Source organism: Somniosus microcephalus, chromosome 5 (assembly GCF_052327205.1).
Source record: "Somniosus microcephalus isolate GS21.2 chromosome 5, FLI_Smic_1.0, whole genome shotgun sequence".
Classification (NCBI taxonomy): domain Eukaryota; kingdom Metazoa; phylum Chordata; class Chondrichthyes; order Squaliformes; family Somniosidae; genus Somniosus; species Somniosus microcephalus.
Genome location: NC_140991.1, coordinates 135959100 through 135985365, shown reverse-complemented (window position 1 = coordinate 135985365; position 26266 = coordinate 135959100). Strand labels below are relative to the sequence as shown.

General features: G+C 41.9%; 1 protein-coding gene across 2 annotated transcripts in view; it reads right to left on the bottom strand.

Moving 5' to 3' along the window:
- The window catches only part of gabbr2 (gamma-aminobutyric acid (GABA) B receptor, 2), a 1824974-nt gene that overhangs the window by 183543 nt on the left and 1615165 nt on the right, over positions 1-26266 (bottom strand). For both annotated transcript variants that reach the window (XM_085988269.1, XM_085988271.1), the window contains exon 13: positions 24139-24261. In XM_085988269.1, coding sequence (XP_085844395.1) covers positions 24139-24261 — 123 coding nt within the window. The remainder of the gene's footprint in view (positions 1-24138; positions 24262-26266) is intronic.

Genomic DNA, 26266 nt, shown 5'->3' with positions numbered 1-26266 from the left:
GAGCACTCCCAGGGCCACTCCCTCCTGGCTGTATACCACTGTACTGCCACCCCTGCTGCCTTTGTCCTTCTATGTGGTAGAGGTCACGGGTTTGGGAGGTGCTGCCTTAGAAGCCTTGGTGAGTTGCTGCAGTGCATCTTGTAGATGGTACACACTGCATCCATGGTACACCGGTGGTGGAGGGAGTGAATATTTAAGGTGGTGGATGGGGTGCCAATCAAGCGGGCTGCTTTGTCCTGGATGGTGTCGAGCTTCCCGAGTGTTGTAGCTGCACTCATCCAGGCAAGTGGATAATATTCCATCACACTCCTGACTTGTGTCTTGTAGATGGTGGAAGGGTTTTGGGGAGTCAGGAGGTGAGACCATCGCCGCAGAATACCCAGCCTTACCATATGTCATGTCTCAATTTACTCACATACTATATCCCAAAATATTATTTTCTGAAAGAAATCTATCTAATTTGCATTTGAATGAATGAATACTATCTGTTTCCACCATCTCCCTAGGGAGCCTGTTCTAGATTGAACACTCGCTCACTGAAACAATGTTTTATAAGCGTATGCATTTCTATGTTTTTTTTCAACCTCCCTCATCCTCCTATATTTTTATGGATGTTTATTTAGCAAGGCACAGTCCATGTAAACACGAGTTAGGAGTGTGCTTTCAATATGCCCCAATTCATATTGGTTCCCTAAGCCACTTAATGACTGTAACTGTATATTTAAAAGGTAAATAACTAAATTCAGAGTGGAATCAGTTAATGATGTCCATGCTTCAATATTTTGACAAGAATTATTTAAAGGGACTCCTTCTGCAATTTTTCAGGATAACTTAAGCTGCTCTGTAAATTCTATCAAACATTCAATGTGTTGGCTGATGAAACAATCCATATTATCTAATGCTTATGTGAACTTTTAAGAGACCTTTTTTGGCATTCTAAAATTAGATTTATGTAAAATTCTAATCTGAAATTAAACATTTTTAGTAGCAGAGATTATCTGTGATACAATGTGGCCTTGATTGATAAACCCAGTAACAGATCCTTACCAGTTGACAGCGACCCTTTAAATATAGATGTTACACCTGCTGGGAGAGCAAGAGGACATGCCAAAATATGATGTTCTGCTTCCCTTTGCAATGAATGAGAAGCAATACCTAGTGGGAACGCAATGATACCACGAGAAAGCTGCAGGCACGTTTTCCCAAGCAGCAGTGGTTCTTGCCTCTGTTGTCAAATTCTTCAAGTCTTATGAAGTGTGGTTCTGCAGTCCAACCTCTCCCAATAATATTCCACTGTCTAAAATATTCTGTGCTGCTCCCGCCTCTGAAGTCAGCTCACTGAACACTGTCTCAGACAGCTGCACTTTAATGTGGTGATTGTTGTCTTAATCACCTTAGAAAATGAGGTGCCGGCCATGGTAAACAAATTCACAATTTAGACTCTGTGGCAATCCCATGTTTTGCAGGGTGCAGTCAGAAAGTAATTGATCCCTCTGGGCTTGATCATCTTAGCTCCTTTACAACTTCGGGGCTTTTATGAGGCCCACAACAGAAGCTACACCTGCTCTCAGCGCTGGTCCTAAAGGAGCACGCTGGGCAGTGTTCCCAGGGCAGCCTGGGAATGTTCTGGATACGTCCCCAAATGTCAAATCTCTACAGCTCAAAGACCTTTACAGCAAATGAATCAAATTATAATAAAAAGCTCTTGCTGCAAATGGTGGTTTAAAAATGAATACTACTTTCTTATATAAAACTAGCTGGGGGAACCCCGCGTTGCCAGGGCTGTTTTGGGCCGGGCGGTTTAAATCGAGTCCCAGGCTTTGGGCCCTGTCTCTCTGTCCCTCTGTGAATGTGCTGCTGGGCAACATTTCTACCTTTTAATACCTTGAAAGATGAAAGTGAAAGTACTTATAAAACGTTTTTGGTAAATCTTATGTTATTTTTAAAAGAGATACTAACTTTTTAGAAGCTGGATTAGCAGATTTTGAGCTGGAAGTAGTTGAAGCAATGGCTGCCAGATCCCGGAGATGAAAACGATTAGTCCCGCCCACACACACACCGATTGGCCAACCATCCAGTGACTGAACTGTAGGATTGGTCAATCATGATGGCACAGGATTGGTCGACCTTGACGTCAGTCAATCAATGGTAATTAGCAGATAATGAGTTTAATTTTGAAGGTTTTTTGTCTAATGCGCGAACAATTTTTGTCCGACCGAAAAGTAAATACGCTTACGACCGTCCTGGAATGGTAAGCTTTCTTTGGACGTAACGCACATGTAGGTATGCTCTATAACTTTCGAGTGTATAGCCGGACAGACACACCGAAGGACAGACAGACAGACAGATGTATCCTTTTATATATATAAGATATATACTTCAGTATTTAAATTTCTAACAACCAAAAAATCTGTTTCGCTAAGTTTTAAGTCCCAGAATCATCATGACTTCTGAAGGTAGCACCATCAGAACAATGGGATCATAATGGACAGAAGATTAAAAATATGCAAACTTAACTGTTTCCACTTTTTATGCAAGAAAGGCTAGACACTGAACAACTTTCATTCATGACATATCTAACAGAGCAATATTAAAATTGAATACAATTCCTTCAGTAGAAACAAAACTCTTAAAAAAGTAACTTACCTAAGTTGTAATTGAAAAATAACCAAAATTATACTACACTGCTTAACAGGGCAAAAAATTCAGCATTCTTAAAAAAGTTATTTGCAGTATTTATGAACTTGCACAATAGCTGATGGGAGCCATCTACTGAGATGTTGTTAGCATTTAAAGGGCTGTAGCATCAACCATTTTCTTTTGAGTCATGTCAATTTGTCCACAGTGGAACATGTTACTGGATAGGTTGATTCTGACTTTTACAAAGTTTACCTAAACCTGACAGATAGATCATTGGAAATGGACACACACTGGATTCTTACCCATTTTCTTATTAATACAAATATTAATTGCCGACTCTTGCACTCCATTTCATCTTTCGTATTAGTAGCCCAATATGTTGAGGAAGAAGTGGGTAAGAATTGTTTCACATTGTCAAAGCATATCTGGCCTGATGGTCTTTGATTCAAAATACTTTTATAAAATCACAGCTAACCCTGTATGTCACTGAACTATGGACAGTAACAACCATTCCCAATAAGCATAAATTCAAAGGAGGCCTGTGTGTCTAAACAGTTGTGTGCAAGTTTACACCCATCCTGAACCTGCATAAATGCAGGATGAAGGTTTCAGAGAAATTCGGACGTATCGCAAGAACAGATATTAAGTCACTTATGCCCAAATTTCCTCAATCTTTTGCACTGGAAATCGGCATTGTGCCACGTTTGCGCCGTTTTTGGGCACGTTGACAGGAAGTTCCAGGGCCAAGTGCGGTAGAAGTGTGCTTATTTGTTTCTCTGGTTCATTAAAGACAGTCAGGTGGCATAACAATAGTTAGTCTGTCTCAGTATTTGGAGGTCAAAGTCAATTCACTGTTAAATGTCAGTTGCTCAAATTGGAAACTCAATTAATCATGAAGCAACGCTAGTCACTTCCTGTGAATAATGGGATGAAGGCCATATGCAAGCGCCTGAGGAGATTAAGTACGAGAGAGAGAGAGAAAATACTGAATTGAAGCCATACTTACTGTATGGAAACAAACACAGAAAAGTTAGAATAATCCAATGTTTGCCATATGTTATTTCCAGATGAGTGTGACTTTGTTACCGACTGTGTGAATGCTCTATTATTCTCAAAAGTAGTACAATATTATATTTAATAATTAAGTTAATACATAAAACAATGTTTTCAATACTAGTTATTTTGTTACTTTAATTACTATTCTGGTATTTCTAGTTCGGTAACAGTAATAGTAATTTTAGCTCAAAAAGATGCAAGCTACTGGTCTTCTCAATCTCTCTTGATAAGCTCTTCCAACAACTGACTTTCCTTGAGACTCTCTCAGATAGATTTTGCATGGCTTCCAATGGCCAATTCCTGAAAGGAGTCTTGCTGCTCCACAGCAGTTTTGTTGGAACAAAAAGTGGGTGATTTCACGGTAGCCAGCAGCCTTTCAATTTAATTGTTGGTACCTGACATTCTGGTCACTGACCACCCCTCGTCAGCACTTCCAGCACATGATGTGCTAAGCACCACAAAAATATTTCACATAGCTTATCTCACATGAGCATGCAAGGTCAGTGACGCGAAGCCGGGTGTATGCACACATAGGGCTCGATTTTCCAAGCCCCAAGGAGGCGGGCATGGAAGCGGGACAGCCTGTAAACTGAGAAATTGGGGGTGGATGGCAAACCTGCCCCCATCCCGCCTCCGTGCCCATTTGCCAGGAGGCGGGAAAATGTGCAGCTTCGGGTCCCGTCTCCTGGAGGCGGGAAAGGCATGTAATCCTTTTAACTGCCTGTTAACAGGTAGTTAACAGGCAGAAAAAGGGATTTGTGCCATTTTACCTTCACAGGTGAAGGCTTCCCGACCTCGGCAAACCCCGCCGGGTTGGAGGAGATGTGGAGGAGGTCTGCAGTGGTCGGAGGCACTTGGAAGTAAGATGTAGAGGTGAGTGATGGGTGCAAGTGTGGAGTGGTAAGTATGCAAGGTGAGTGATAAGTTTTAAAAAAAGTGTTCACTTACCTTGTTTTCCTTCCATAGCCTTTAGCCGTGGAGGATCAGGAGAGCCAACATCCTGCTTGTCAATTTCAGATAATGGTTGATGGACCCTCCGATCCATCAGAAATTTACAAATTTGCAATGTTTGATGAGTCCTCACCTCAAAGACTCATCAAACTAAAGAGAATGTCAGTGTTTGACAGCTTCACAGAGCTGTCAAATGCTGTCATTTCTTCTTTCAAGGAGTCTTGACAGATAGTACGTCTGACGTTGACGTGATCTGTCAGTGACTTCTTCCCTAATTGGCCTGCTGAGCCCGCAGGGCAGGCTTAACAAGCTCAATCAGGGGAAAATCCCTCTGAATGGTCAGGCGAGGATGGAGGCGGGACATTGACACGACAAGCAGCAGTCCCGCCTCCATTCACAAAATCCAGCCCATAGCATCTGAAGACCAGTGATCCTGGCAGTGCTGCAGTGGGACTGCATAATCTACTCAAGGGAATCACACCTACTAGAAATTATGTTGAGGCTGCACATGCTCATTTCATACAAGACCTGGCCAAGAGGGATGGAATATTGACTAACCATGTGAATGATGGTACTGTATATCCAGCCCACAATAGACTTATTACAAAATTCAATGAAGGCAACGTTAAAAAAAGGATTCTTAAAAATTGTTTATAAGATCCAGAAAAACAACACATTATGGGCTAAATATTTTCCTGGTGCAGTGCTACAAACACAGGTTCTGTACATTGCAAGTGCTAACATATTTTCTGCCAAGCACTGGATCAAATGGATGGGTTAAAATACCACACCACCAACAGAATTTTACTTCCAACAGAATTTATTGGCCAAGGAGAACTGGATGTCCTGTTCCTACATTCAAATCTTTGAATGTCAGAAATAAAATCGAAAAATACAGCAATTTGCATGTTGTTCTGTGAGAAGATGTGAGCACTGAAAATCAGCACTGGTGTAATTAGTCAATGGTACAGAGAGAGGAATAATGGGGAAGAAAAGCTTTCCTGCTCAAACAACGTATTTGTTCTAAAGGATGACACCAGTATTCTTTCATACTGACTCTCTTTCTTCTATTATGTGATTTGGAATTTAATTTTTTTTTAAAGTAAAAAGGAGAGAACCTGACAAAATATTCCCATGGCTAATCTGTCAGGCCCTGAAATGTTTCAAGTAAATCTGTCAATGAGCTGAAATGGCAATTCCAGTTAACCCCTTAACAGCGCTTCTGGGAAATTCAATGGATATATTTGCAGGCTCACTGTCGAAAACAGTATATTCTGATCCTGAGTCTGTGTGATCAGAATTAACTGTGTCAGGAAGGTTAATTACCATCCAGATGGTTGACAGTCACTGTGCCTCCAGGATCATTCTCTGCTAGCTCTCATAATGACATGTATTTGGCACTAGAGTCTGCATATAGAGAGAATGCAGCTGTGTTATCAACTGAGTTCAATTATTACAAATGCAAAATGATGACTAGGTGGGCTAGTCATGCAACATGTCAATGCACTGATACACTGTAAAAGGTAGGCACAGATTCATGCCCGCCCCCTGCATTTCCCCACATGGTGAATTCACAGTCTCAGCCAGTTTAAGGGAAAACGTAGAGAGAGACGATTAGGTACAACAAAAGGAGGGAATTGTTACAAGGGAAATTAAAAGGGGAGGGAAGCATTAGAGAAGAAATCAACCATTGAGTACCTCCCCGCAACTATCTATCACTATCCCCATCAGGTAAATGGTGAAATTAATTGAAAGCTGTTAGAACCAATCCGGTTATTTGAAGCTTGCCAGCAGAAACTTTTGGAACCAATAAGATGTTGCTTTCTCCCACTGTTTATTGCACACAAACTTGAGGTAGACACATTATAAGATGAGCTGATGGTTTTTGAGATCTGCAGTTATAGGTGTATTTATGTAGTGTTTGTCTCTAGTGAAATTAAATGTAGCAAACAAGCTGCTGAAATGCAGCTTTAAAAATGTTTTTATTTCTTCAAATGATCTTCTGGACGATGCCGTTCATATAGTTTAAAACTCAGGTAGCTGGTTTTTTTTTAAGATAAGGAAGCCGTTCCCTTGTGTGCTTGCATTAACCGGCTTTATTTGCACAAGTGTAATTGCCATTTGGATTAAATAGTTGGAGTGGTGATGAGTTTTACTTGATCAAAAAAATGACAGTGTGATTCTCATATTAAGGATTTTACTCCAGTGTACTACTGTGATGTGTCATATGAACCATTGGGCTGTTTGTGGGTTAATTATAGCATCCTGTTATAATCTGTAACATTGACATCTCTTTTCAGTATGTTCACATGCTCATGGTGGAAGTGCCTTTTGATTGATATGGAGAGAGCCTGTACTGTCAACATCCATGGAAGAAAGAAAGAGTGACATTAATAAACAACACAAGTATAATAGGTTTCAAACCCCAGACTACATACGATCAGTTGGTTCCACTTTAGAGCACAGGATTCAGCTCCTTGTGTCTATTCCTGTAAACCAGGTTTATGGCCAGTTTCTTTTTAATGATTGCAGTGATTAGTGATTTTTATAAACAGGGTCAAACGACAACATTGAATAGAAACTACTGTTGGCAATATTAGAGGTGTGTTCACGTGAGCTTGCTCCATCCGCTATTTTAACTGAAGATAAAATGTTAATGAGGCCGGAGGTCAAATTTTGGGCTGGCGTTGGGCCTCTTGGTTAGGGTGCGCTCTGCCAGAAATGGGCCCAGACAACTTTCTACCCCGCAATTTTTTAATATCTTGTTTTGATAAAGAATAAGGTAAAAATATGAAAGGATTAGTATAAAAGTTCATGCTGCATTGAATATATTATCAGCAACTGCATTAACCTGCCTGTGTGCAACCTGCTGACTCTGCAACATTGTATTAAGACCAGACCATTCCTGACTGTTCCAAGAGCAGACTTTGCTCAGCAACTCCCAAATAAGGTGATAATGTTCCTCGAACATAAGCCCGTGTTGAAATAAGATGCAGCTTTACAGGTTTTCTGGTACATTTTTAATGATTCTACTGTAAATATTCATTCAGATATTGCCTGTAGCTCGGTTAAGTCAAAATGTGATACATGTTTTTCTTTGGTTTGACAGATGCAGAGCAAAATAGGGTGGGAAGTGCTTCACTTGTCTGTATCAGCTCCCAGCAGGCCCCATTGCAATCAGTGTAGCCAGCTGTTCTATGAGATAAGTGCTACATTTCACAGGTACAGGACAGATGCAGAAGATACTTTTTCATTTTTGTTCTCTGGACTTAGATAATAAATGAGATACTTATCAAACCCCCTCATTCACCATTCCCAAACACTGAGATAATTTAGTAGCATTGAAAGATTCACCTTGAGTCAATTTTTCGTTTGATTACTCATCACTTGGAACACCCCCAGTCAATAGTTTTAGCAAAAAGGTCAGCATGAGTAAAAAACAGAAATCCCTTTTTTTTTACTCAGGCTGAATTTCACACTCTTGGCGAGCAAGGTAATGGGCCAGGAAGTTAGACTGACTTGGATTTGGCTGATTCAGTTAGGCTAGTCTGCAAATAACAGTTGTATTGCAATTTATCCCTAAACCTGCTGCATATATTTAAGGGGGTCATGAAAAAAAAAAATCAGCAATTCTTTGTCTTTGGGGATATGTACAAGCTGGAAGAACGATCTGTCATTTTCATCATCATGATACTACATGCAAGTACCATAACAATGTATTTCAATGCAGTTTATCGCTAGTCCAAATGGCTACGACCCTACAGCATAAAAGTAAAGATAATTCAGCCTAAAAGTCCTGTGGACCGATTTAATGGGGCGGAAGTGCAGCCTTATCAAGGGCAGGAGAAAGTCTAAAGCGATTTAAACAGAGAATATTGTGACATATGAGCATGACGCTGGACAACCACACATTCAACGATACTAGAGAGGACAGAAAGGTTGGAAATAGGACAGTATTTAGAGGATGGATGGTTCAAAAGTGTTTTTTGGGGGGAAGAAGGTGGTGACAGTGGTTTTGAGGTTCGGGCTCAAGGAAAGGCAGTCATTGATAATGTCTACAAGTGTGGGTAGCTGGAAAGAGAGAGGAGTAGTCAGGAGCTGAGTGGGGAGGGGAATCAAAGGAGCAGAAGGTGAATTTCATGAAAAAATTAGCTCTGATATGTCCATGGGAAGATAGGCGAGAGACTGCAAGGAAATTGGGTTACTGGGCTGTAGCAATTTAAGGCAATGGAGTTGGGAGTGAGTTTGTGAGGAATATGGGAGTTTGTAAGGGAGCAAAAGCCTGACGATTGATGGGGTCATGTTATAGATGAAACCCTTTGATCCTTTTTTAAGTAGCCAAACTAGGAAGAGCCATGACTTTGCTAGTTGGCAGCCTTGTAGCAGGGATGGGCAATTATTTGGGCTGGAGGGCCACTGAACAAGTTTTGGTGAGCTGTTGAGGGCCGCTCACCAATGTTCCCCCTAAGGCATGGAGTCGCACAACAATCGCGAGGTCCCATGCAGGCCGCTCACCAGCTCCTGACGCTGGAAGAGATACTGCATGTGCAGTATTGTTAAGTGGCCCTCCAGCCCAAATAATTGGCCACCCCTGAGCAATTGCTTTTGAAACCAACCAGCTACAGTTGCACTGTCTTTGAAAACATACAGGGGTTACATGTTTGACCCTGTAGCTGACCGTTTGCCATGTTATTTCCAGTACTTGATGCAGGTATCCATTGTTCCTTATTTTGCTATCTGATTTCAAGGCTAACTCTGTATGAGGCTATTCTCAAAATAATTTAGTGTGCAAAATTCTTCATCAGCCCCAGCACAGTCCAGACTCAACATAAGTTCCAATTAGCATGAACACTGACCCAGCGAGCAGAAATAAACCACGTCACGGTCCCTCAGCTACAGCAAGGTTGAAATGAAGAGCCTTCCATTACAACAGAAACAATATTGATCATAGAAATGATGGCAGACTAAACCCACTGCTCTATGAGCAATGAGGGCATGTGCAGTATCTATACTCGTGTGTCATTACCTGGAGTGCTTGTGCTCCGGGATCCATTCCCATGTCTAAGATGGCAATGAGAACCCCACTGCCGTTGTACTCCGGGTACTGGGAGAGGAAAGACGCAGCACCGTTCTCTTCAGTCAAAGAATCATGGAGATGAGCAGCCATGACTCGACTCTAAAATGATAGGGCATATTTGTGTATGCAGTGCATTCTGGGTATGGACATCCGCCACTGGGGCTCTGAATCGCAGAATGGGTCCTTTTAAGATCGGGCCAGGGAGAATCGCTTTGCGAATTGATAAATTGAATTAAGAATTTTAGTGTGTTTTCCCTGGCTGCAGTTTGGGTCTGTTTCTGACCCACGAGAAGTAAAAGTGACCAATGTGCAGCTCGAGCTCCGGCTCACATTCTGTATCTGACCCGTCCCGTCCAGAATGACTTGGTGGGGCCATATTTTGCCCACCACTGCTTTGTAGCCTGACTGTACTTAGACAAGTAGACTTGTTTGCAGCACTTGAAGGGTTAATTCAGCTTCAATGTCAGTAATCCTAGAGTCATCACTGGAAACATGAGCAAAGTAAAGATGCCATTATTTATTCCTCAAGTCTAATCCTGAAAAGCATTATCATCTTCTAACACATGGCACATGGAAATTCAACGAAGATTAAAGTCTGGAGAATTGTTTGTGACAGATCAACACTATAACAGGGTTTGATGAAGCTATTTGTTCAATTTTTTGAGTATGTAGATATCTCAGAAATACAGGTTTTTAATATTTATAGAGTCAGTAGTCATACACTGATGTTGATTGATGGGAGTACAGTGTTAGTGGTGAATTTAGCACAGATAGAGAGTGGACAGCGTGATGCAATCTAGGGATTTGTTGCAAACTGCTTTGAATAATTTATTTATGATTTTTTCCCCCTCTACACTCTTCTTCCTGTGTCTTACTGTAAAGACGCTTGCAATGCGTTAATACAAGTGAGAACTGTCTGGAAGACAAAACTCATGGCTACATTTACTAAATTTGGGAGATCTCAGCTGACTGCATACTACTGGTGAAACTCACGCATACTATTTAATATTATAGCCCATTTAACTGTCAATGAATTTCAAAATGTTAAACTATTTATTATATTAACCCATTTAAAATAAACAGCTTAACAGCAGTGCTAAAATAGCAGACAGAGGGGAATTGGATATGAGTACATTAAGTGTTTGTATAATATCATCAATGGTCAGTTCTACCCTATAAAATAGTCTCCACTTGCCTGGATGAGTGCAGCTGCAACAATATTCAAGAAGCTCAACATCATCCAGGATAAAGCAGTCCGCTTGATTGGTACCTCATCCACGAGCTTAAAAATGCACTCCCTCCACCACTGGCGTACTGTGGCTGCATTGTGTACTATATACAGAATGCACTGCAGCAAGTCACCAAGGCTTCTCCGGCAGCATCTCCCAAACCCGCCACCGCCACTAACTGGAAGGATATGGGCAACAGATGCATGGGACACCATCACTTCCAAGTTGTCCCCTTAGTCACACATCATCCCAACTTGGATATACATCGTTGTACCTTCATCGTCACCTGAAATCTTGGAACTCCCTATCTGACAGCATTATGGGAGCACCTTCACCACACAGACTGCAGCAGTCCATGAAGAAGGCCCACCACCACCTTCTCAAGGGCAACTAGGGATGGACAATAAATGTGACCCCACATTCCTAGAATGAATTTAAAAAAGCAAGTGGCTAGAAAGTCCTGTGCCTTTAAAGCACAAAAATCACACAATCTTTGGGAGGATAAATTTGGAGCGGAACCTGGTTCTTCTGAGTCTCTTCCCTTTTCTAGTCTGCCAAGAAATCTCTTGGGCAGATCTCAGTTGTTTCTTCTGCTTACCCAGTACTAACATCAGAGGAGGAAGTGGGACTGGGGGATAATGGCAGGAATCCACCCCATCTATAAGTCAACTTCTTCCCACCCCAGGACCTCAGACTTGAACTTTGGACTCTTTCATATTCTGTCTTCCTTGTCCTCTGTTTACGACTAGCACATGCCATTCCTAATCACTGCTATGTTCACTAATCTGAATTCCCTTGTATCCTTTTGAGTGCTCGTTTTGGCTGCCGTTCAGTAACCTGAGTCTATTCATTATTTCTTTTTCCCTTGGCTCCCCTTGGGCCCTTCTCTCCTGTCCCTTCTCCTTCCTGTTAACCAGTCATACTACCTTTCATTCATCTTATCTCGAGTTCCTTGTCCCCCAATCTTTGCCCAACCCATCTGCTTCCTATACTCCTGCCATTGTCCCAGGCATTAATGTCTTTTGAATAAGCCACTCTTTGTCTCTCTTGGAATTCTGCAAAGGGCCCATTGAGACACCCATCATTGCCTCCTTAAAAGCAACATGCCCTCCTTAAATGCCTTACCTCTCCACCTTTAAGATCCTCCTTAAAACCAACCTCTAAAACCATGCTTTTGGTCACCTCTCCAAATATCTCCTTCTTTGGTTCATCATTCATTTAAAAAAATGATGTCTCTATCATGGGCCTTGGGTGTTTTTCTGCATTAAAGGTGCTTTTTAAATGCAAGTTGTTGTTGCATTTAAACATTCTATCATACTGTCAAATGCGGTTGTAGCTGTGATGAAATTACTTGTAATAGCAAATAAAGATAACTTTAATTAGTTCATTACTGGTATTAATCACATGTTTGTGATATAACAAGGAACAGTTGCTCACCAGATGAAGTAACTGAAAAGTTTGGCAATGCAATGGAGGGCCACAGCAGAAGCACTGCGAGATTGTGTGCTGCAGCAGTAGTGGTCTTGCTGCATGATGTGCAGGTAAGGAGGGCTACCACGTTTGGAACTCTAGGGCACTGCCACCAGAGGACAGTCATGTTTTTCACGATAGTTACCTACCATTGTTGATGGAATTTTACAGCTTTAGGTTGTATGGATATATGGTTCACTGAGCTGTTTATATGTCAGCTGTTCATAAGAACATAAGAAATAGGAGCAGGAGTAGGCCAATCGGCCCCTCGAGCCTGCTCCACCAATCAATAAGATCATGGCTGAACCAGCAATTCAATCTGTCCAGATTTGGTGGTGGAGTCCCAGGTAAAATGTTATAACATTACGCTGATAACACTCCTTTTACCTGTGGAATTGGGGAAAAGTCCAACCTAAACTCAATGATTAAAGTGTCCTTCGTTCAACAACTCTTTAATGTTCCACTGGCAGGATCAACCCAATCTCCAGTAAAGTATTTCCATAATTGAAAAACATTGTCAATTATATTACTTCAGCAGTCGGACTCTCTAGGATCATAAAATGTGCTGGTGAAGTTGTGAAGAGTGTGTGTTTTAGTAGCAACACTACATAGAAATGTCAGCACTCCAGCTCCCATGCCCTCAGATAGGCAGCTCTTCTTTACTTTCACTAACATTTCTCACTTTAATCAGCATACAAACACCAGAAAAAAAATGAGACCTGCTATAAAATTGAACAACAAAGACACAGACCTGCCTGGGTTCAACACACCAGGCAGTATAACACTTCATAGCTGTTCTCTGACAGGTTGCAGATAACCCATCAGCTGTTGCAGAATAGTTATCAAATTCTGCTTCAGAAAACTGCCGAGGAGAGATTTTCCCCCACTGTGATTAGCCCCCTTGCTCCTTTTGTTTTCCTTTCTTTCACACTGAAATTTTCATGAAGCTATCTTTAATTCTTATTCCAGCTGCCCTCCTTTACCACCGGACTCCCTTGGGAAATGATTTGTAGGCCACATTACCACAATCTCTTCTGTATCCCCAGTTATATGTCATAGAAATCAATGTAAATTTAGCTGCACAAAGGAGATTCCACCTAACAGACAGCCAGTTCTAAGAGATACACCTGTGGGAGTATGACAGCATTGTATGGAACTCAGGTGTACATTGTTCAGCCTTGATAGGTTTTGTCCTAACAGGATGTTACTTGGTAGGCATTGCTGTATTGCGCAACTAACTTATTTCTATTATATGTCGAATTTCATGCCACAGATGAAGCTTGAAAACTGTTAAATAAATCGGGTTAGGAATTGGCCGAGGCTTGTTTTCGGGGCTGAAATTACTGGTGTGCTGGGAGTGCGTGCCAGAACCTGGAGCTCTGCAGCTCACCCAAAATTGGGCCTCAGGTCTCATCATCATATTGCCGAAGAGCTGCAGATGCCAAGCGGGCATCAAAAAGCCAACTCGTTGGTTTGACGAGGAAGAATTTGAATTGGCTGCCTCCCCGTTAGTGGCGGTCAGATACGCCACGGGACCGTCAGATACGCCACGGGGCCGTCAGATACGCCACGGGGCCGTCAGATATGCCACGGGGCCGTCAGATACGCCATGGGACCAGCAGAATGGGGGGGGTGGTGCAACTGCAGGCTGGCACTGGATTTCTGCACTCCTGCTCCCTCCCGTTCCATACAAAGGGAAGTTTGGTGGCAACCTCCTTTATGGACCATTGGTTAAGCTGCATTATGATCCACACAACTGAGCGGAGCAGGCTCGGTACCAGCTCTGCTCACCGCCAACAAATTTTAGGGAATGATCCCTAAACAGGGGTTAGGGCCCTCATTAACATATCTGAGGGCCCTAACACCTGATTTAGGTGACCACCAGGGACGCCTGAATATTGCAAGACCCAATATGGGGTCAGACTTACCTCAGGCACCCTTGCGAGACGTTTCACCCTGAAATTGGCCCTTTTTACTCCTGTTTTCTGCCAGGACAACAGGCACAACAAGGATCGATTTCTCCCCATCATGTCCTGTCAATGCAGTAGGATCTGTGACACAATTACCATGAAGTTCAGCCTATATGTTGTACTTTATGCAATTTATTATAGCCTATAATACAAGCACCATGGTACATTTTACTATGTTAAAGGCTCTATATAAATGCAAGTTGTTGTTATTGTTATAATCCTGGGATGGCTTTTTATGCATTGGCACAATTTAGAGATTTTGCAGCTAGTTGTTCTAAACTTACAAGTGCAACTTTTCCACTGGTTGGATATTTTCCAGTTTTGTCCAGTGCTCCTTTAAAAATTGCCGATTTACACATTGTAATTAAATTAATTACCAATAATCTAATGAAGCATTTTAGTGTGCATTTGCACGTTATTGTTACATATATTTTTTACTTTGTATGTGCTATTGTACTAATTTTTATATTATTTTACATATATATCTAATGAGGGTGAGTTCTGTGAGGTTCCCCTGCTCATTTGTCATAACTTCAGTCGAAGAGCCGAGAAGATCTTGGAAAAATGGTGCAATCAGCGGAGATTCACCACCATTTGGTCTATCTTATCATAAGTACGTGTTTATGTATTGTGTGCTTCTATGTATTTATTCTGTTACACTGAGCTGAGCTTTAAAACTCACATCCAGTTCATTGCCAAAACTACCTTATACTATCCCAGCGAATTGCCCACTTATGCCAGTATTTCACCCCAATCCCTGCTAAAATCCTTTATCACTTTTGAGGATCAATTTCTCAAACACTCTCCTTGCTGGCCTGCCTCTTCCACTATTCATTGACTTTACCTAATCCATAAATCTGTGACTTCAGATCTGTCCTGCACAAAGTTTCACACACCAATTATTCCTGTCCTTAATAAGTTCCACTGGCGGTCTGCACAGAGCGGGATTAAATGGTGTGGACTTGCACAGAGAGCTTTATTTGGGAATTTGGGAAGAGTGGGAATTCGGAGAAGAGGGGGAAGGAGTTGTTGCTTTTGGCCTACACTACTTGTGGTGCTTTGTGTTACAGATACATATTTAATTTCAGTACCCTTAACTTAATCTAGATCAAGTAAGTAGTCAAGAAACTACACTGTAAAGGCATCAAGGGGTATGGGGAGAGAGCGAGAATATGGTATTGAGATAGGGGATCAGCCATGATCGTGTTGAATGGCAGAGCAGGCTCAAAGGGCCGAATGGCCTACTCTTGCTCCTATTTTTCTATGTTTCTATGTAAACTAAGTTACCTAAATACAAATTTAATTAAATTTAATTAAAAAAAACAAGGTCATATCGGGATGGCAGTGCAGGCGGTGTGCTGCAGCTGCAGCATGTGGGAGTTTGTGCAGAGCACTGTGATCCCGGACAACCACGTTTGCAGTAAGTGCCTGCATCTTGAGCAACTTCAGCTCAAAGTTTTTGAGCTGGAGTCTGAGGTGCGGACATTGTGAGGTATCAGGGATGGGGAGAGTTACCTGGACACTTTGATCCAGGAGGTAGTCACACCCCTTAGGTTAGGTAGTGGTACAGGTCTGGTAAGAAGACCTCAGTTGCAGGGCTGGAGGAGCCTCAGCCTTTGCACTCGTCCAACAGGTATGAGGTTCTTGCTGCCTGTGTGGATGAGGGAAAAGCCTGCAGGATGGATGAGCAAGCTGACCATGGCACCATGGTGCAGGAGGCCATTCAAGTGGGGGGAATGAAAGGGAATGTAGCTGTGGTAGCGGACAGTAGAGTCAGGGGGATAGATACTGTTCTCTGCAGCCACGACCGAGAGTTCCGAAGGTTGTGTTGCCTGCTCGGTGCCAGGGTTAAAGACATCTCCTCGTGGCTGGAGAAGAACTTGGAGTGGGAGGGGGAGGATCCAGTTGTCGTGGTCCATGTAGGAACCAACGACATAGGTAGAACTAGGAAAGAGGTTCTGCTGAGGGAGTTTGAGAAGCTAGGATCCAAATTAAAAAGCAGAATCTCAAAAGTAATAATCTCTGAATTGTTACCTGAGCCACGTGCAAATTGGCATAGGGACAAACAGATTAGAGGTTTAAATGCGTGGCTCAAAGAGTGGCGTGGGAGGAAGGGGTTTCAGTTCATGGGGCACTGGCACCAATACTGGGGAATGAGGGAGCTGCTCTGTTGGGACGGGCTCCACTTAAACCGGGCTGGGACCAGCGTCCTAGCAAACCGAATAACTAGGGCAGTAGACAGGGCTTTAAACTAATGAAAGGTGTGGGTGGGAGGATTCAGGAAAGAGTAAGTTTAAAAGCAGCGAGAGAAATGTCAAGACTCTAGAGCAGAGTAGAGTTTTGGGTAAAAATAAGCAGAGTGTATCAGGAAGGGACAGAGAGAGTAACAAAGGTAGAAAGGCATCAGTGACTAAGGTGACATCAGGGAAAAATAGAAATAAGTCAAAGCTAAAGGCACTATATCTGAATGTGCGAAGCATTAATTAATAGCACAGGTAGAAATGAACAGGTTTGATCTAACAGCCATTACGGAGACGTGGTTGCAATGTGGCCAAGGTTGGGAACTAAATATTCCAGGATACTTAACTTTCAGAAGAGATAGGCAAAATGGAAAAGGTGGAGGGGTAGCCCTGATAATAAAGGATGGGATAAAGACAGTAGAGAGAAAGGATCTTAGCTCCGAAAATCAAGAAGTAGAATTAGTTTGGGTGGAGCTAAGAAACAGCAAGGGGCAGAAAACATTGGTGGGAGTTGTTTACAGGCCGCCAAACAGTAGATGTAATGTAGGGCAGAGTATAAATCAGGAAATTAGAGGCGCATGTAACAAGGGTAATACAGTGATCATGGGGGACTTTAAACTACATGTAGACTAGGCAAACCAAATTTGCAGTAATAGTGTGGAGGATGAATTCATGGAATGTATGCAAGATAGTTTTCTAGATCAGTATGTTAAGGAAACAACTAGGGAACAGGCTATTTTAGATCCAGTATTATGCATTGAGAAAGGGTTAATTAATAACCTTGTTGTAAAGGGGCCTTTAGATATGATGTGACCATAATATGATCGAATTTTATATTCAGTTTGAAAGTGATTTAGTTAAATCCGAAACTAGGGTCTTAAATCTAAACAAAGCAAACTACAGTACGTAGGTATGAGGGGCGAGTTGGCTATGGTAGATTGGGAAACTACATTAAAAGGTATGATGGTAGAGAAGCAATGGCTAGCATTTAAAGAATGAATACATAATTTACAACAAATATACATTCCTTTAAGGCACAAAAACCCCACAGAAAAAGAGAAGTTAAAGATACTATTAGATCAAAAGAAGAGGCTTATAATTTTGCCAAAAAGTGTAGTAAGCCTGAGGATTGGGAGGAGTTTAGAATTCAGCAAAGGAGGACCAAGAAATTGATAAAGAAAAGGAAAATTGAATATGAGAGTAAACTAGCGAGAGACATAAAAACAGACTGTAAAAAGGAAAAGATTAGCAAAAGTAAATGTGGGTCCCTTACAAGCTGAGACAGGAGCAATTATAATGGTGAATAAGAAAATGGCAGAGAAATTAAACAAATACTTTGGCCGTGATTTTATTGGCACTGAGAGGGCAGGTTTGGAGGCGGGTTAAAGGTTAAAATCATTTTGATTGATGGCGGGGTCCGATCCCGCTGTCAACCCGCCTCCAAACAATTTTCCCAAGTGTTGGGTCCCCAATTTGTGCATGGACCCGACACCTAGTGGCGGGCAGAGGATTAAAGGCAATTAACTGCCTGTTAACAGGTAGTTGAGAGTAGTTGACAGGCTATTTTTTAATTCTGCTGCTTCTGCCTCGGGTTGCCCGATGTCCGGACACCACGCCAGGTAAGTGTGGTGTGTTGTGAGTCTGCTGTAATGTTTCTGGATTGAGAATTGGTTAACAGACAGAGTAGGGATAAACGGGTCTTTTTCAGGATGGCAGGCTGTGACTAGTGGGGTACCGCAAGGATCGGTGCTTGGGCCCCAGCTATTCACAATCTATATCAATGATTTGGATGAGGAAACTAAATGTAACATTTCCAAATTTGCTGATGATACAAAGCTAGGTGGCAGTGGCAGTTATGAAGAGGATGTGAAGAGGCTTCAAGGGGATCTCGACAGGTTCAGTGAGTGGGCAAGAACATGGCAGATCAAATATAATGTGGATAAATGTGAAGTTATCCACTTTGGTAGGAAAAACAGAAAGGCAGAGTATTTCCTAAATGGTGAAAGATTGGGGAATGCAGATGCTCAAAAGGGACCTGGGTGTCCTTGTACATGAGTCACTAAAAGTGAATGTGCAGGTGCAGCAAGCCATTAGGAAGGCAAATAGTATGCTGGCCTTCATTACAAGAGGATTTGAGTACAGGAGTAAAGAAGTCTTACTCCAATTATATAGGGCCTTGGTGAGGCCAGACCTGGAGTACTGTGTACAATTTTGGTCTCCTTACCTAAGGACGGATATACTTGCCATAGAGGGAGTGCAATGAAGATTCACGAGATTAATTCCTGGGCTGGCAGGACTGTCATATGAGAGGAGGTTGAGTAAACTAGGCCAGTATTCTCTTGAATTCAGAAGAATGAGGGGGGATCTCATTGAATCATACAAAATTATTACAGGGCTTGATAGGATGGGTGCTGGGAGAATGTTTCCCTTAGCTGGGGAGTCTAGAACCAGGGGACACAGCCTCAAGATAAAGGGTAGGCCATTCAGGACTGAGATGAGAAGAAATTTCTTCACACAGAGGGTGGTGAATCTTTGGAATTCTCTACTCCAGAGGGCTGTGGAGGCTCAGTCATTGGGTATATTCAAAACAGAAGTCGATAGATTTCTAACTAGTAAAGGCATCAAGGGATATGGCGATAGGTCCGGTGAATGGAGCTGAGGCAGAAGATCAGCCATGATCTTATTGAATGGCGGAGCAGGCTCGAAGGGCCAAATGGCCTACTCCTGCTCCTATTTCTTATGTGCTTATGTTGTTGTGTCAGCTGCAGAAGTGGTGTGAAGGATCCAATGGTGCACTGGTGAGTTTCAGAGGTAAGAAAATGTTGGGAAATTCATTTTTAATGCATTTACACATTTCTTTAGGTGACAAGTTTTGAAATCGATGTCTAGTGCCACCTCATTGGGAGAACCTCTCTCACCAGTGACAGATCGCTTCTGTTACCTCACCTGCAGCTGCCATCTGTTCTAACCTATGGAGGGAGTCATTGGAGAGCTGGATGCAAGAGCTCACCTTTGTACAGTGATTGTCAGTGTTTGCAGCAGCTCAGTGCTGTCAAACACTGAAAAATCAACTGTCCAAAAAAAATTGTGCGTGGTCCCTTTAAGAAAATCGGCAGATGACGCGTCATCAAATGACGTCATCTGACCGGCTTCCTCTTAAATGGCCGGCAAGCCTGCAGGGTGGGCTTAACAAGGTCAATCAGCGTAAAATCACGTCCGTGGGCCGGATGCAGTTGGGGGCAGGGCTGGAACCTGGAAACCACCTGACCCGCTCCCAACCCAAATCCATTGACAAACTCGCAGCCTTTGTGTCTGTCTTCATGGAAGAAAGCGCAAAAAACTTCCCGGAAATAGTGGAGAACCAAGGTTCTAGCGAGAATGAGGCACTGAAAGAAATTAGTATTCATAAAAAAATTGTACTGGAGAAATTAATGGGACTGAAAGCCGATAAATTCCCTGAACCTGATGGCCTACATTCTAGGGTTTTAAAAGAAGTGGCTATCGAGATAGTGGATGCATTGGTTGTTATTTTCCAAAATTCCATAGATTCTAGAATGGTTCCCATAGATTGGAAGGTAGCAAATGTAACCCCACTATTTAAGAAAGGAGGGACAGAGAAAACGCAGAACTACAGACCAGTTAGCCTGACATCAGTAGTAGGGAAGGTGCTAGAATCTATTATTAAGGACGTGGTAACAGAGCACTTAGAAAATAATAATAGGATTGGGCAGAGTTAACACGGATTTATGAAAGGGAAATCGTGTTTGACAAATCTGTTAGAGTTTTTTGAGGTTGTAACTAGCAGAATAGATAAGGGGGAACCAGTGGATGTGGTGTATTTGGATTTTCAGAAGGCATTCGTTAAGGTGCCACTCAAGTGGTTATTAAACAAAATTAGGGCTCAGGGGATTGGGGGTAATATACTAGCATGGATTGAGGATTGATTAACGGACAGAAAACAGAGTAGGAATAAACGGGTCATTTTCGGGTTGGCAGTCTGTAACTAGTGGGGTACCGCAAGGATCAGTGCTTGGGCCTCAGCTATTCACAATCTACATCAATGATTTGGATGAGGGGGCCAAATGTAATATATCCAAGTTTGCCGATGATACAAAGCTGGGTGGGAATGTAAGTTGTGAGAAGGATGCAAGGAGGCTTCAAGGGGATATAGACAGGCTAAGTGAGTGGGCAAGAACGTGCCAAATGGAATATAATGTGGAGAAATGTGAAGTTGTCCACTTTGGTAGGAAAAATAGAAAAGCAGAGTATTTTTTAAATGGTGAGAGATTGGGAAATATTGGTGTTCAGAGAGACCTGGGTGTCCTTGTACATGAATCACTGAAAGTTAACAAGCAGGTACAGCAAGCAATTAGGAAAGCAAATGGTATGTTGGCCTTTATTACAAGAGGATTTGAGTATAAGAGTAAAGACGTCTTACTGCAATTATATAGGGCCCTGATGAGACCACACCTGGAGTATTGTGTACAGTTTTGGTCTCCTTACCTAAGGAAGGATATACTTGCCATAGAGGGAGTGCAATGAAGGTTCACCAGACTGATTCCTGGGATGGGGGGATTGTCCTATGAGGAGAGATTGAGTAGACTAGACCTATATTCTCTTGAATTTAGAAGAATGAGAGGTGATCTCATTGAAACATACAAAATTCTGACAGGGTAGATGCAGGGAGGGTGTTTCTCCTGGCTGGGGAGTCTAGAACCAGGGGTCACAGTCTCAAAATAAGGGGTCGGCCATTTAGGACTGAGATGAGGAGAAATTTCTTCACTCAGAGGGTGGTGAATCTTTGGAATTCTCTACCTCAGAGGGCTGTGGAGGCTCAGTTGTAGAGTATATTCAAGACAGAGATCGATAGATTTTTAACTATTAAGGGAATCAAAGGAAATAAGGATAGTACAGGAAAGTGGAGATGAGGTGGAAGATGGTCTTATTGAATGGCGGAGCAGGCTCGAAGGGCCAAATGGCCTACTCCTGCTCTTATTTTTTATGTTCTTATGTTCACTGGTTGCCTGTGCTTCAGTGAATCAATTTTTAAGATCCTTGTCCTCATTTTCACCTTCTTTCACTGCCTCACTCCACCCTTCTGGGAAACTTTCTTCAGCCCTAAAACGCAGTCCATATCCCTGGCTCTGAATTGCTGCTTGTTCCTCATTCCTCTATTCCACCATCCGAGACCAACATATTGTCATTACACCCCTGCCCTATGGAATTCACTTCCAAGTTCACTGCCTTGCTCACTTTGTGCCTGCTTTCAAGAGCCTCCTAAAATCCTAAGGGGGAAAAATTTGGTTGCTTTGCTCCTCCTGTTAGGGCCCCGAAGGGGCGCTAATGGAACGCAAAGCAACTAGTGCCCGGACGCAGCGCCACTAACGCCTTCCACGAAATTCAGTGGGAGGTTAGTGGCGGCGGTAGTGCCCCGCCTCCAGCAATGATATCATCGCCATGTGCAGCGCCCTGGCCGCAAACTTGGCTTGCGCCCCGATTACCGCCGGACGCTATATCCGGCAGAGTCATGGGGGCATTTTTGCGACCGGGGCGGCGATAATTAAACGGCCGCCTGCCAGCACCTGCCCCTTGTGGCCTCCTCCTGCGGGGTGCCGGCCGCGATCCGTCAGCCCGGCACTCCTCCTGCTTGGGGCGCTACCATTGAATTTTGGGCACAGGGGTGCTAACTTTAGTGCCCCGGCGAAGTTATCACCCCAAAGGGGGCGCGAGCCAATTTTCCCCCCTAACTCTTTAACAATACCTTCAGTCTCCTCCCCGAATTACTTCATTTTCTGCTCTGTGTCTACCTCTCTCCTTTGTAAAGTGTTCTGAGATATTCATCTATGTTCGTAAATGTAAATAGTTGATATTATACATATGTATGTATTCATTGTGTACATGTCATTGTACATATTTATTTGTTGTATATTTGCAATTGTGTATGTACATTTACTGCATTTTTTACACTGACAATTCTGACAGTCATATGTAATGTGGTAGGTCCCAATCTGTGATAAATTGGAACATTCCTGAGGGAGCGTTTGATTATTCAATCCCTTCCTATCTTTGTCAGTCGTGCCCTAAATTATTTAAACCACAAGTGGTGTGTTCTTTGTACATTATAGCAATAATAATAAATGTAAAATCACTGCCTTTCAATATTCATAAGGCTTATAGCATAAGCCTAACTATTTATCTGCAGTTTATTTTTAGACGGAATGGTATTTCTGGTATATTCTTACTAAAATATAATTAAACTAATGCCACTAAGGATAAATAGGTTATCAACATATTCTTAATTTTATTGGTGAAAACAAAAATCTAAAGTTTTTGAACTGTATACTGTCTGACAGAAGCAACCCTTCTGCCTTTAAAAGCCAATACCAATATGTATATTTCAAATCTTAATTTTATAATCTTTACCTCAGCTTTATTCTCCTTTTGATGTTTTCTCACCTGAGCAGGACCTGTGGAATATTTTAGAGCATAGACATGTCTGAAGCCACCACTAATGTTATTTCGCGGATACCCTTGGCAGAGCGGGATAGGTTGATATTCATAACTCTCTGAAACAGCAGGCTATGCTGCCACAATGTGCTCCAATTAGTACACCTTGACCATAGTTGAAGGGGTGAGTCAACTGGGGCTCTTTGAATGGGAGTCCAGTACTCAGTCACTAGATTAAAGCTGCAAGGCCATCAGGCAATTATTGTTCAATGAGAACTATGCCCAAAAGAAGTAGCTATATGGTTTAACTCTTTCAACATTCACATTTCCCACTTTCGGTCATATAGGAAATCCTGGATATTTCCAAAAGGTAATTTAATTACACCTCTGGGCATTCCTGCATCTCATAAGCTTCCAACCATCCTTTCACACTCAACTGAGAATACCTATCCTTGACTGAGGACAGTCTTGTAAGATTGGCCACAACTGCCTCAGTCCTCATTGCTCAACTGCCAGCTTCAGATAAATTGGTCCCATTTGAAACATTAAAAATGTGGTTTTCTTTATAAGAAGCGTAATTTTCTTCCCATTTTTAATGTATGATTGAATAGTAATAGCATACTTATGTGCATGTAAATTGAGAATAGGCTGGCAGCCTTGTACTTCAAATTCTTGGCATATCATTTTATTCCCAGCATTGCACACAAACTTAAATGCTACAAAGCAGAATTGAAGAAGTTGGCAGAACTAGAAATCATCTTTCTTTACATTCCTCACATTTTCTGGAAACACTGTAATGTTACATTTGTATTTTGTTTTTTATATACAACTTTGGTTCTTAACGTAGTTAGGCATGAATTTAGGATCATCCCAAACTGACCATCCAATCATGGTCCAAGTGTTTTAAGAACCTTTTTATGACAGGTAGTTCAGTTGCTTCAGATTGTCTTCAAAGTAGTTGCTCTTTTTTCTCTATATTACGCTTACATTTCAAATTCTCAACAGTATCCACCCTAAAATAAAACAGGAGCGAACAGCTTCAAACCCTGTTAACTGACCTCTAAAGGGTAGTCTTCCACGGTCCTCCTCAGGGGATCCACAACTTGCCAGCAAATGAGGATGCAGAGATCGATGAGCAGCATCCCGCCAACAATAATAAGCAGCTTCTGGTCCTTGATGATCTAATGAGGGAGAAAATACACCATGATCTTCCCAGCATTCAAAAAAAGCCATTTCACACAACTTTCTCCAAGATTAAAGTTGAGACAAACAAGTTAGCTCAGTTCAAAGTTCAAACATTGCCTAAGTAACCAAATTAATTTTATGTTGTTTTAGGATTTGTTGACAGTGAATTCCTTATTGTTGAATGATAACCACCAGATGCAAGAATCAAAAGGTCCACTCCCACAAGTGAGCCTTCACACCATACGAACTCAAATGTGACTTTATAAGCACAATATCAGATAAATGTAGCATTGCACACTGTTGAACAGAACACCCTTATTACCGTAATTTGCCTCATGTCAGCCTTGGCTCATTGGTAACACTCTGTCCTCTGAATCAAATGGTTGTAGGTTCAGTCCCCACTCCACGACTTGAGCATGTAATCACGGCTGACATTCCAGTGCAATACAGAGAAAGTGCTGCACTGTCAGAGGTGCTGTCTTTCATAGAAACATAGAAGATAGGAGCAGAAGTAGGCCATTCGGCCCTTCGAGCCTGCTCCGCCATTCAATGAGATCATGGCTGATCATCCAAATTCAGTACCCTGTCCCTGCCTTCTCCCCATATCCCTTGATCCCATTAGCCTTAAGAAATATATCCAACTCTTTCTTGAATATATTTAATGAATTGGCTTCCACTGCCCTCTGTGGCAGAGAATTCCACAGGTTCACCACTCTCTGGGTGAAGAAATTCCTCCTCATTTCAGTCCTAAATGGCTTATCCCTTATCCTTAAACTATGACCCCTGGTTCTCGACTCCCCGGCCATCAGAAACATCCTTCCTGCATCTAGTCTGTCCAGGCCTGACAGAATTTTATAGGTTTCGATGAGGTCCCCTCTCAATCTTCTAAACTCCAGTGAGTATAAGCCCAATCGACACAATCTCTCCTCATACGTCATTCCTGCCATCCCAGGTATCAGCCTGGGATGGCAGGATATCTGCCATTAAACTAAGGTGCTGTCTGCTCTCTCAGGTGGACTTTAAAGATTCATAGCAAAGAAAAGAACTAAAATTGTTTAATTGGTCATTTATCTATTTACTTTTTATGGGACCAAATTGGCTCCCGTGTTTCTCTATATTACAACAGTGACTACACTTCAAAATCACTTCATTTGCTGTGAAGTATTTTGGGTCATTCTGAGGTCATGTAAGGTGCTTTATAAATGTAAGTTCTTTCTTGTATTGGAAATGATACAAGCCCTCTCTTGTCTTACTAGTCATTGCATAATGGAAAAATAATTATTATATCCAACTGCATGGTTCGGATTACCATCTATAAATCAGGTTTATTAAAAGTAAAAATCAAATAATAGCAAAAGATCAACACAGCAGATTCTACTCATTTACAACCTTTAAATTACACCTCCTTGTTTTGTAAAATATGAAGGTGCAATCTTTTGCTCGCTCTCTCAATAACTGATGACTGGACCAGCACCCATCACACAAACTTATAATGAGGCTGAGAAAGTTGCTTCACATGTTCACTTTACATCAATGAAATAAGAGGAACTGGCAAAGGGCTACTGAATATATTTCTATGCCTGGGCATGTAGCTGTCAATCAACCCATTGGATTAAATCACAGAGATTGCTTGCTGCAACAGATGTATAACCACTGGTGTGTCAGCAATTCCAAATAATTCTTCCCATGATCAGATTTAACTACAAGTCTTCTTTCACTTTCACTTGTTAAAGAAAAGGACAATAGAGAGTCTATCTGCCTGGCCCTAACATTATATATCTTTTTGAATGCACTTAATGACATCTGATGGAAAAAAATTAATTAAGTCACTCTAGTTACATAGATATGACTCATAGATAATGGGAGTCTAGGTTCAAATGATCTTTATATTCCAATTAGCCCAGTCAGCAGTAAGCACATTCAAGTGACTGCTGAAATCCAAAATAAATACCAAATATTTGTAAAAGTTTTTTTATATGTATGTACTTCCTGTTTTCACAA